This window comes from Myotis daubentonii, chromosome 11 (assembly GCF_963259705.1).
Source record: "Myotis daubentonii chromosome 11, mMyoDau2.1, whole genome shotgun sequence".
NCBI lineage: Eukaryota > Metazoa > Chordata > Mammalia > Chiroptera > Vespertilionidae > Myotis > Myotis daubentonii.
Window position 1 is genome coordinate 15636166 of NC_081850.1, and position 12656 is coordinate 15648821.

The following is a 12656-nucleotide window of genomic DNA, read 5'->3' on the forward strand; positions in this document are numbered from 1 at the left end:
GATGCCGAATGTAGAGCATAAGTTTTTAAAGGCTGTAGAGGTATAGGCAGGCCCATTGTCTGTTCTAAGTGCCCTTGGTATTCCTAGGTAGGAAAAACATTGGAATAAATGTTGACTTACATCTTTAAAGGCTTCTCCTCTATGTGCAGAAGCAAGGATAATATGAGAAAAGGTATCAATACAAACATGCACATAGCAAAGTTTGCCAAAAGATGGGACATGAGTAATATCCATCTGCCATAAATCACAGGGTCTAAGTCCTCTTGGATTAACTGCAGTAGCAGGGCTAGGAAAATGAGTAGGACAGTGGCTGCAGTCACGCACAATACCTCGAGCAGCTTCTCTAGATATGCGATAACATAGTTGGAAAGCAGAAGCATTTTGATGATGAATGGCATGAGACCGCCAGGCTTCTCCTAGAGCTGTACAAACTATTGGGCGAGTTAGTAAATCCGCCTGATAAGGCAGGAATGAGCTCTAATATGTCCAATATAGAAAGCCTTTCTCGTCTATGAATGTAAGTTTGTAGTGAATTAACCAAGAGAAAATGGCTGTTCTTCCTTGTGGGAGAGAGGCGGTCTCAATATGAGGAAATAATTTAACTATATATTGAGAGTCAGTGTACAAGTTAAAAGGAACCTGTTGCAGTTGTTCAAAAGCATAAATGACTGCCAAATGCTCTGTTTTCTGGGCTGATGTCTCTAGGGTTTGTTGTGCATGGGTTATTGAGTCAATGATTCTCATTGCCCTACCATTAGAGGAACCATCTGTGAATACTAAGGAAGCAGGAGGTGATAATGGCTCTTTTAAACATTTAATAGGAAATATAAATGGATGCAGGGAGAGAAATTGCAATATAGGTGATCTTGGCAAATGATGTAAAATTTGTCCTGGGAAGTTACCTATAGCTATTTGCCACTCGTCTTCAAATTTTAATAGTGTGTCTAATTGTTCTCATTTATAAGGTATTATTATCTCAGTAACTTCGCTTCCAAAGAGTTCGATATTGCGATACTGCGTCGTCTACCTTTGATAATGAGAGTGGCCACTAGGAAGGGATAGGATGTTACAATCTTCCTAGGAGTGACAGGTAAATGTATCTATTCTAATGGTCCTTCCTGCCATAAGCATCCTGTAGGAGTATGTTTAGTGGCTTAGAATGATTAAGGTCCAAGATTTGGAATAATCTAGATACTGTAGTTGCTGTTTATTGATGACCTGCTCTATTTTTGCTATAGCCTTTTCTCCTTCTACAGTTAATTGTTGGGGAGACTTAGGGTTAGAATCTCCCTTTAAAATGTCAAATAGAGGTTTTAAGTCAAGAGTGGTTATTTTTAGATATTACCTGACCCAGTTGATATCACCTGATAATCATTTAATGTGTTTAAATGATCTTTTCTTAATTGTAAAGGCTGATGGGTGATAGTAGAGGTATGTGATATTCTGCCTAAGTAGGAAAAAGAAGGTTCAGTCTGAATCTTTTCTGGGGCTATTTTTAGACCATGTTCTTCTAAAGCAAGGACAGTCTGTGTAAGAATTTCCTGTAAAGTAACCCGATCTTTATGAGCTAGTAAAACAACATTTACATAATGAATAAGATATCGAACTGAAAATTTCTTTCTAATAGCTTTCAATGCCTGATCTTCAAACTTTTGACATAATGTAGGACTATTTTTCATCCCTTGTGGGAGAACCTTCCATTGATATCTCTGATAAGGCTGTTTAAAGTTTTCTGATGGTATGCTGAATGCAAATCTTTGACAATCAGCCAGGTGAAGAGGTATAGTGAAGAAACAATCCTGTAAGTCAATAACAACACAATATTCCTGTGGAATTGCCACAGGGGAGGGCAGTCCAGGTTGTAAGGAGCCCATATCTTCCATGGTGGCATTTATGGCTGTAAGATCTTAAAAAAGTCTCCACTTGCCTGATTTCTTTCTTATTACAAATATGGGTGTGTTCCAGGGACTATTCGATGGCTCTGTATGTCCCTCTGCTAATTGCTGATCAATTAATTCTCAGGCTGCTGATATTTTCTCAGATGTTAAGGGCCATTGCTCAACCCATACTGGTTGTGATGATTTCCAGACTATGGGATCAGCAGTCCTAGGTTCAATGGCCCCAGTTATAAATCCTGATATCCAAGTCCCTCTTGAGGAGTGTGAGGTATTTCTGTAGGATATATTCTTCCTTGCTCTTCTTTTCCTAATCCCTTTTCTGGATTAAATCCCATGTTTAGCATCTGTGATGTTACTCTATCACTGGGGCTATATAATAGAACTCCCATTTGAGACAAGAAATCTCTTCCCCATAATGTAAAGGGAATGGTTGTAATTATATAGGGACAGAATGTTCCTGAATGTTGATCTTCATCAGCCCAAGTTAAAATCTGAGAACTCTTTTTTACATTAGATGCCTTGCCTAGTCCTATTGGGGAAGTGGGGGTGGTGTGTATGGGCCACAAAGAGGGCCAGTCCTTCCCTGCTATGCAGGAAACATCCTCCTGTATCCAATAAACCTTCAGTCGGTTTTCCCTGAATTTGTAAAATTTTTGTAGGTCTAGCAGTGTGGATTTCTTGTATCCAAAATGCTGCATCACTAGATCCAAAGTCTCCGGCCCCTCTGGCTACCTGGGTAATAGCTATCCCTATTTTATGTATTGGTAACAGGAGTAATTGGGCAATTCTCTGGTTGGGCTGAATCTGTATAGTTGTGGTGGGCAGGGAAAGTAAAATCTGTATTTTTCCTGTGAAGTCTTCAGGATTACTAAGATCCCCTCTAAGGAGTTGGAGCTCCGTCCTAATATTAAATCTACAGTCCCCTCAGGCAGTGACCCAGACACACCTGTAGGAATGGCTGCTACCAGCGAATCTGGGGTTAGTATTGTGTGAGTGGTGGGATGGAGGTCCAGTCCTGCACTGCCTGGGTTGCCCTGAAGAGGTCACTGACTGATTGAAATTTGCAAAGGGGTAGAGGGTTGATGCCCCTATTCTTGTAGGGGCCTGGGGCTGGCCCCCTCTCAAGTTTCCCGATTGAGGTGATGGGATAGAACCTCCTTGGGAGAGGTTTGTTGAATTTAAAGGCTGACCATTTTTATTGTATTTAGATCTACATTCCTTTGCCCAATGAAATCGTTTCTGACATCTGGGACAAACAGTTGTTGGAGGATTAATAACTGTTCCCTGATGTATTTCCAGGCTGTTGAGGAGCTTGCCATCTAGCCTGAGTATTATTATTTTTAGTTGGGCATTCTCTGCTAAAGTGCCCAGGTTGGCCACAAGAGTAGCAGTTCATATTTCTTTTATTACCTGTATTATTGCTGGCCTGTCCTATGCCCTGTACATATTGAGGTTATGTCTCCCCCTTGAGGGCTGTAGCTATAGCTACACCTTGTATAAATGCAGGACTTACATTGGCACACTGTTTTATAAAATCATTTATAGTTCCCATTCTGCGAATTGACCTTAATAAAGCCTGACAGGTGTTGTTAGCATTTTCAAAAGCCAGTTGTTTGATTAGGATATCAGCTGCCTCTTCATTAGTGATTACTTGCTTGTATGAGGCGAGAATGGAAACCCTGATATGGTTCCTCGACCTTCTGTTTAACTTCTGTAAAGGTGGTGGTTTTTCCTGCTGTAAAAGGTAGGGATTTCCAGGCATTTACTGCACAACTGGTTACTTTATTTTTTAAAATATATTTTATTGATTTTTTACAGAGAGGAAGGGAGAGGGATAGAGAGTTAGAAATATCCATGAGAGAGAAACATGGATCAGCTGCCCCCTGCAGACCCCCTACTGGGGATGTGCCCGCAACCAATGTACATGCCCTTGACCAGAATCGAACCTGGGACTCTTCAGTTCACAGGCTGATGCTCTAGCCACTGAGCCAGACTGGTCAGGGCACAACTGGTTACTTTAATAAGTGCCTCTCCAGGTATATACATTTGCTCCTGAGCCATGATAAAATCACCTTCTCCTAATATCATGTCTAGGGTTATTCCTCCTCTGGATTTTTTGCTAGTGGCTACAGCTCTTTTAGCAAGATCATCATATTCAGTTTTCCATAATAAGTAATCACCTCCTGAGAGACAGGTTTTACAAACCTGTGACCAATCATAAGGAGTCATCCATTTACTGGCTAGGGCTTCAACCAAGGTTTGTGTGTAAGGAGCTAGAGGTCCATATTCAGAGCAGGCCGATTTTAATTCTTTAAGTACTTTGTAAGGTATAGGCTTCCATGTGGGATAATCCTCACCAAACTCATTCTCATATGCAACTGGGAAGCAGAGTGAGAATTCAAGATCTCCATTAGCTTCAGCTTCTCTTATCGCCCTTTGAATTTTAGACATGGAGCTCATAGGAGCTGGAGAACCTGGTTTAGGCTTCCTTCCTAATTTGGGGAACCTGTTTTGAATAGGAGGGCTTTTCTCCTCTCTATTGACTGGAAAGGACCAAGGGTCATGTTTATGATACTGCACTGATGTCTCCTCTAAATCTTTCTGATCTTGGGGTGAAAGGAAATGAGGCTCATCGTATTTATTCTCCTTCCGATCAGTAGGCATAGCTAAATTGCTCTTAGATTGAGCTGGAGATGATAATGATGTGTCCTCTCTAGGTGGAGCAGAGGGACTATTTAAAGTTTGAGAAAGTTTAACCGTGTCTGCCTCTTGTGCCAAGGTGTCACGAATTAAATTCCAGAGGGAAAAGGTATTTGCCGGGACCTTCTCAGGTCCATGGAAGCTGTAATAAGTCTTTAAATGCTCTCCTACTTTAGTCCAAGTTTCTAAATTAACAGTTCTTATCTCAGGAAGCCATGGACATAGTTCATGTATAAAATGTTCTGTCTGACTGGGAGTAAGCTTAACTCCTCTGCTAGCAAGCATATGTGTTAAAAGATCAATACGGAGTCTTTATTCTTTAGGCTCAGTATGGCCCATCTCCTCAGTCTAAGTTCTGTACTATCCATCCTCTTACCCTACTTATCCTCTATAGGGAGGTCTGCAGCAACCTATGGTGGAGTCCTATCTGTCCCGAGTGTGTGTTTGTTGGGGCAGGGGGGGGCTTACATAGGGGAATCCTGTTCGACCTGTTCGGGCGCCAGTTGCTGGGGTCCAGGCCCAGCAGTCCTGGGGTTCCCAAAGGTGTGGACCGAGTCGGTGAAGAATAAAGAACACAAAGACAGCGTTCAGATGATCGCATAGCCAGGATCTCTCTTTATTCTAGGTGGATGTTCCTGTGCCTGACAGAGGCCACAGACAGAGATACAGAGCCAAGCTGAGCCTTTATTTTATAGTCAGAGGTAAACAAGGTAGTGGTTACCATAGTTAGCCTGTTCTTGTGAGTTTCACTTGTTTTGGCAGCACTTGCTGCACCTCCCTCGGCCCATTAGTTTCCCAGATAATATCTAAGGAGCATCATAAGGTCCAGCCTAATTATGCTAAAAGGACTGTGCCTTCTAAGCTGGGACTTGTTTGTGACTTTGCCATCAGGTCCATCCTACGCTTGACCCTATAGCCGGGCCCTACTATTTTTGTTGATTAGTTTATTTTGTTCATCCACAAATGGGTGAGACCATGTGATATTTATCTTTCTCTGATTGGCTTATTTCACTTAGCACAATGCTTTATAGTTCCATCTATGTTGTTGCAAATGGTAAGAATTCCTTCATTTATACAGCAGCATGGTATTGCATTGCATAGAAGTACCACAGTTTCCTAATCCACTCATCTGCTGATGGGAACTTAGGCTGTTTCCAAATCTTAGCTATTGTAAATGGTGCTGCAATAAACACGGGGATGCGTCTATTTCTTGTGACTGGTGTTTCTGGTTTCTTGGGATATAGTCCTAGAAGTGGTATCACTGGGTCAAATGGGAGTTCCATTTTTAACTTCTTGAGGAAACTCCATACTGTTTTCCACAGTGGCTGTACCTGTCTGCATTCCCAGCAGCAGTGCATGAGTGTTCCACATCCTCACCAGCACTTGTCATTTGTTGATTTGTTGATGAATAATCTGACAGGTATTAGGGAACATCATTGTTTTAATTTGAATTTTTCTGATGATTATTGACATTGAGCAACTTTCATATGTCTATTGGACATATGTATGTCCTCTTTGGAGAAACATCTATTCAGGTCAGTAACCCTCTTATTAAGTCAATTGTTTGGGTGTATTTGGTGTTGAGTTGTATGAGATATTTATAAATTTTGGATTTTAACTCTTCATCACATGTATCATTGGCAGATATATTCTCTCATTCAGTGGGATGCTTATGCATTTTGTGGATGGTATCCTTTGACGTGCAGAGATGGTTTAGTTTGATTTAGTCTCAGTAGTTTTTTTCTATTGTTTCCCTTCCTGAGGAGTTATATCCAAAAAAAGTCCAAGATTTTACGGCCTATATTTTCTTCTAGGAATTTATGGTTTTTCAAGCCTTACATTTGAGGCTTTAATTCATTTTCAGTCTATTCTTGTATATGGTCTCAGACAGTGGTCTAGACCCTAGATTCATTCTTTTGTCTGTATCTGTCCAATTTCCTCAGTACCACTTATTAAAGTGATTGTCTTTACTTCATTCAATGTTCTTGCTCCATTGTCAATTATTAATTGATGATATAGATTTGGGCTTTTTTCTGGGCTCTCAATTCTGTACCATTGATCCACTAGCTGAACCGGTTCATAATGGCAGATTTTATAATCAAGGAAAACACAATAACTTCAAGAGAAACATCAAAAGTGCTTTATTCAAAGTAATGTCCATCGCTTGCTACACATTTCCCCCATCTTTCAGGTAATTTGTGGGTACGGTCCCAATAGAACTTTTCTTGTCTTGAGGGAAACCATTCAGACTCCCAATTTTCCACTTCTTCGTATGTTTTGAAGTGCTGCTCAGAAAGTGCGTGTGCCATCGATTGGAACAAATGGTAAACTGAAGAAGGAAGGTCTGCTGAATACGGGAGGTGGGTGAATACTTCCCAGGCAAGATCTTTTAACGTGTGTTTAACTGGTTTTGAAGTGTGTGATGGTGCATTCTCATGAAGCAAAATTACTATGCCGTATCTTCTGGAATATTCTGGTCGTTTCACGAACATACTTTCCTTCAAATTTTTTACTTGTGGGTACGATCAGTATTAATGGTTTCACCTGGTTGTAGAAGCTCATAATACACCACACTGTCCTGATTCCACCAAAGGGAGAGCATGTCTTCTTTTGAAGCGATTTGGCCTTGCAGTCCATGTTGATGGTTGACTTGCATCAACCCTTGATTTTGTGCCTTTGGTATTCTCAAAAGAAATCCACTTTTCATCACCAGTCACAATTCAATGCCGAAAAGACTTTCTTTGGTGCCGTTGAAGCAACATTTTACTGATGACTTTTTGGTTTTCCAATTGTCTTTCGTTCAGTTGATGTGGCACCCATTTTCCTTCCTTTAACTTCTTTCCCATTGCTTGTAAATGATCGGAAACTGTTTGCTGAGCAACATTTAATCTTTCTGCAAGTGTTTTGGGTTGACACGCATCTTCATCCAATAATGCTTGTAATTGTTGGTCCTCAAACTTTTTCGGTTGACCTGGGCGTTCTTTGTCTTTCACATCGAAATCATCACTTTCAAATCGTTTAAACCAGCATTCACAAGTATCTTGAGATGGAGCATGTTCACCATAAGCTTCCCAAAGTATAAGATAACTTTCACCAGCAGCTTTCTTCAACATCAAGTAAGGAATTACAACTTTTCACAAATGCTGGTATTTTTTGGTGTGTTTTTGGCTTGGAATTTGACACGTTTAAGTGTAAAAATATGTGTGATGTTAACACCTTCAGCAAATTTGACATATGAAGTTTTGAAGCTTGTCAATACAACAAAATAGTATACATATCAAATCGCATATATATCAACATATGTGTAACTCATCTATTGAGAAAAATCTGCTTTCTTAACAGGTACGCTTAGTATATGTCTGTTTTCATGCTAGTACCATGCTGTTTTGATTACTGTGGCCTTGTAGTATACTTTGATATCAGGTAGTGTGATACCTCCAACTTTGTACTTGCTCAAGCTTGCTGATGCCATTTGGGGTCTTTTGTAATTTCATATTATTTTTTTCTAGTTCTGTGAAATATCCCGTTGGTATTCTGATAGGAATTGTGTTGAATATGTAGATTGCTTTGAGTAGTATTGACATTTTTTTAAAACTTGTGTTTATTAACTCACAGTGACTGATGAAGGGTAAATGAATAATGGGAATTTGCAACTCAGAGCAACTGCTGAACAGGAAACAGAATAAAAGCAACTTGCCCAGGACACTGTTAGTGGAGCAGGTAGGAGATGCTCATAGCCACACCCCTAGTGTGTGTGTGCACGTGTGTGCGTGCACGCACAAATTCAGAGGAACCAAAATCCTAGAATGCCTTTACGGACACACCTGGGGAGGGAGAGGGTATGCTCTTCTGTGCAGAGATACCTGACAGTGCTTATTTCCTGAGGTAAGTGTATGAATACACAGACAGAAACATGCGGTAGGTAACGGTGTTGCTCACCAGTGAAACTCTAACGTTAATTTAACAGAACATGTGGCACATATTAAGAAACATAATGCTGAACTTATCACTGTTGTGAGCTCTTTCTTTTAGTTGCTGTACTCCTGATGGCCAGCAGTTCAAAACCTTGCTCATGTTCATGAAGGGCCACCAGGTTCAGCTTCTTTTCATGGGCACTTGTCTCATCCATAGTTAGCTATCTTAATCGGGGTCACTGATTTCTTCATACACCACAAGGTTCTTTCTTTGTCTCAGCTTGTGGACCCAGACATTAGTCTTGCCTTTCCTGGACCGTGGCGTGTTCTTCCTTGGCTGACGTGAGGCCTTTGCTTTTCTTGGGTGTTGAGGGGCAGAGTTGTTTCTGAGGTGCCTCTGAGTCTGGGGTTACTGATAGTGACATCAATTCATTTTCTCCTCTTGCGTCTTTAACGGGCACCATCATATTCACATCTGAGCATGGAGAAAGGCTCTGTGGTCCCTCAGGTTTGGGAGATGACTTTAGGCCTTTTCTCGGTTGGACATCAGAAGCTTCCTAAGAATGTTCTTCATAAAGTAGGTGACCAAGCAGAGTTGTTTTTTGTTGGTAAATGTTCCAAAGTCCAGGGACACTTCTGAAGTATCAGAGAAATCCTGATTTCTGGGGTTCCAAGCTTCATCAATATCATGCTCAGGAGATTTTGTGGTCAGGTTCTTAGGATGCATGCCAACTGGGAGGTTGGCCCTGAGATCTACATCAGTCGTGATGTTGTAGTTTCTCTTCTTACACACATAGGTTAATTCCTGAGTTTCTCCTTTTTGCCCAATCTTTCTTAGTGAAGTATTTGCGAATATCTTTTTTTAAAAATTCTTTATTGTTTAAAGTATTATATATAGTATTACATATGTCTTCTATTTCCTCATTGACCTCTCCCCTGCCACCCCCACTCCCCGGCACATGCCCTCACTCCTCTAGTGTCTGTGTCCATTGGTTATGCTTATATGCATGCATACAAGTTTTTTGGTTCATCTCTTATCCCTCCCTGCCTGCCTTCCCACTGAAGTTTGGCAGTGCGTTCGATGCCTCTCTGTCTCTGTGTCTATTTTTGTTGATTAGTTTATTTTGTTCATCCACAAATGGATGAGATCATGTGATATTTACCTTTCACTGACTGGCTTATTTCACTTAGCACAAAGCTCCCTAGTTCCATCATGCTGTTTCAAATGCTAAGAATTTCTTCATTTATACAGCAAGATGGTATTCCATTGCATAGATGTACCACAGTTCTCTAATCCACTCATCTGCTGATGGGAACTTAGGCTGTTTCCAAATCTTAGCTATTGTAAATGGTGCTGCTATAAACACGGGGATGCGTCTATCTCTTGTGACTGGTGTTTCTGGTTTCTTGGATATAGTCCTAGAAGTGGTATTTCTGGGTCAAATGGGAGTTCCATTTTTAACTTCTTGAGGAAACTCCAAAATGTTTTCCACAGTGGCTGTACCTGTCTGCATTCCCAGCAGCAGTGCGTGAGTGTTCCACATCCTCACCAGCACTTGTCATTTGTTGATTTGTTGATGAATAATCTGACAGGTATTAGGGAACATCATTGTTTTAATTTGAATTTCTCTGATGATTATTGACATTGAGCAACTTTCATATGTCTATTGTACATCTGTTTGTACTCTTTGGAGAAACATCTATTCAGGTCAGTAACCCGCTTATTAAGTCAATTGTTTGGGTGTATTTGGTGTTGAGTTGTATGAGATATTTATAAATTTTGGATTTTAACTCCTCAAATACATGTATCATTGGCAGATATGTTTTCTCATTCAGTGGGATGCTTATGCATTTTGTGGATGGTTTCCTTTGACGTGCAGAAGATGGTTTAGTTTGATTTAGTCTCAGTAGTTTTTTTCTATTGTTTCCCTTCCTGAGGAGTTATATCCAAAAAAAAGTCCAAGATTTTACGGCCTATATTTTCTTCTAGGAATTTATGGTTTTTCAAGCCTTACATTTGAGGCTTTAATTCATTTTCAGTCTATTCTTGTATATGGTCTAAGACAGTGGTCTAGATCCTAGATTCATTCTTTTGTCTGTATCTGTCCAATTTCCTCAATACCACGAATTAAGGTGATTGTCTTTACTCAATTCTATGTTCTTGCTCCTTTGTCAATTACTAATTGACAATATAGATTTGGGCTTTTTTCTTGGCTCTCAATTCTGTACCATTGGTCCACTAGCTGAACCGGTTCATAATGGCAGATTTTATAATCGAGGAAAACAGAATAATTTCAAGAGAAACATCAAAAGTGCTTTATTCAAAGTAATGTCCATCGCTTGCTACACATTTCCCCCATCTTTCAGGTAATTTGTGGGTACGGTCCCAATAGAACTTTTCTTGTCTTGAGGGAAACCATTCAGACTCCCAATTTTCCACTTCTTCGTATGTTTTTAAGTGCTGCTCAGAAAGTGCAAGTGCGTGTGCCATCGATTGGAACAAGTGGTAAACTGAAGAAGGAAAGTCTGCTGCATACGGGAGGTGGGTGAATACTTCCCAGGCAAGATCTTTTAACGTGTGTTTAACTGGTTTTGAAGTGTGTGATGGTGCGTTACCATGAAGCAAAATTACTATGCCGTATCTTCTGGAATATTCTGGTCGTTTCACGAACATAGCTTCATTCAAATTGATTACTTGTTGTGGGTACGATCAGTATTAATGGTTTCACCTGGTTGTAGAAGCTCATAATACACCACACTGTCCTGATTCCACCAAAGGGAGAGCATGTCTTCTTTTGAAGCGATTTGGCCTTGCAGTCCATGTTGATGGTTGACTTGCATCAACCCTTGATTTTGTGCCTTTGGTATTCTCAAAAGAAATCCACTTTTCATCGCCAGTTACAATTGGATGCAGAAAAGACTTTCTTTGGTGCCGTTGAAGCAACATTTTACTGATGACTTTTTGGTTTTCCAATTGTCTTTCATTCAATTAATGTGGCACCCATTTTCCTTCCTTTAACATCTTTCCCATTGCTTGTAAATGATCGGAAACTGTTTGCTGAGCAACATTTAATCTTTCTGCAAGTGTTTTGGGTTGACACGCATCTTCATCCAATAATGCTTGTAATTGTTGGTCCTCAAACTTTTTCGGTTGACCTGGGCGTTCTTTGTCTTTCACATCGAAATCATCACTTTCAAAACGTTTAAACCAGCATTCACAAGTATCTTGAGATGGAGCATGTTCACCATAAGCTTCCCGAAGTATAAGATAACTTTCACCAGCAGCTTTCTTCAACATCAAGTAAGGAATTCCAACTTTTCAGAAATGCTGGTGTTTTTTGGTCTTTGTTTTTGGCTTGAAATTAGACACACATATAAGTGTAAAAATATGTGTGATGTTAACACCTTCAGCAAATTTGACATATGAAGTTTTGAAGCTTGTTGTCAATACCAAAAAATAGCATACATATCAAATCGTATATATATCAACATATGTGTAACTCTCATCTATTGAGAAAAATCTGCTTTTTTAACAGGTACGCTTAGTATATGTCTGTTTTCATGCTAGTACCATGCTGTTTTGATTACTTTGGCCTTGTAGTTGTTATGCCCAGATTTCAAGGTTCCCAAGAGCCCACCAGGGAGCCAGCCAATCCGATGCAAAAGCAAAGAGTCCTTTATTTCAAGCTAGCTCGAGCTCGACGTCCACCACACTCACCGACGCAACGGCAAGCCAAGTGGCCGAGAGAGCGAAGCCTGATGGGACGAGGGGTTTTATAGGGGGATGGAGTAAGGGCAGGAGAGGGGAATGTGGGCCCTGCCGATTGGCCAGGTGCGAGTCGGAGTCTCATTACACAGGATGTGGTCATAGTGATGGCGTGCACTTCCCTTGATTATCATTGGTTAGTCCAGAGAAATCCTGGGCATGGCCAGCAGAGGCCTGGGCCTCCAGGAAGAAGCCCTGCTGAGCACATGGCTCCGCCCAAAAATGGAGGACCCAGGGCAAGATGGAGGGCGCAGTCCTCATCCCTCCATTGAGAATGTGGGTTAGGGCAGGGGCCGTGCGTCCACAGGTGTCCGCTCACATGGGAAAGGAGGCCGTCCCGAGATGGGCTGGCGGCCCTGGGCGGCTGCAGCCCGGGCG

At 40.9% G+C, this 12656-nt stretch overlaps 1 protein-coding gene across 1 annotated transcript; it reads right to left on the minus strand.

The window, feature by feature from the left end:
* Positions 1-8738: 8738 nt before the first annotated feature.
* Positions 8739-11186, minus strand: LOC132212687 (protein SSX1-like). The gene is given in 4 exon segments (XM_059658705.1): positions 8739-8871; positions 9058-9330; positions 9332-9368; positions 11129-11186. Coding segments are annotated over 4 exon segments (501 nt in total).
* Positions 11187-12656: the final 1470 nt, after the last annotated feature.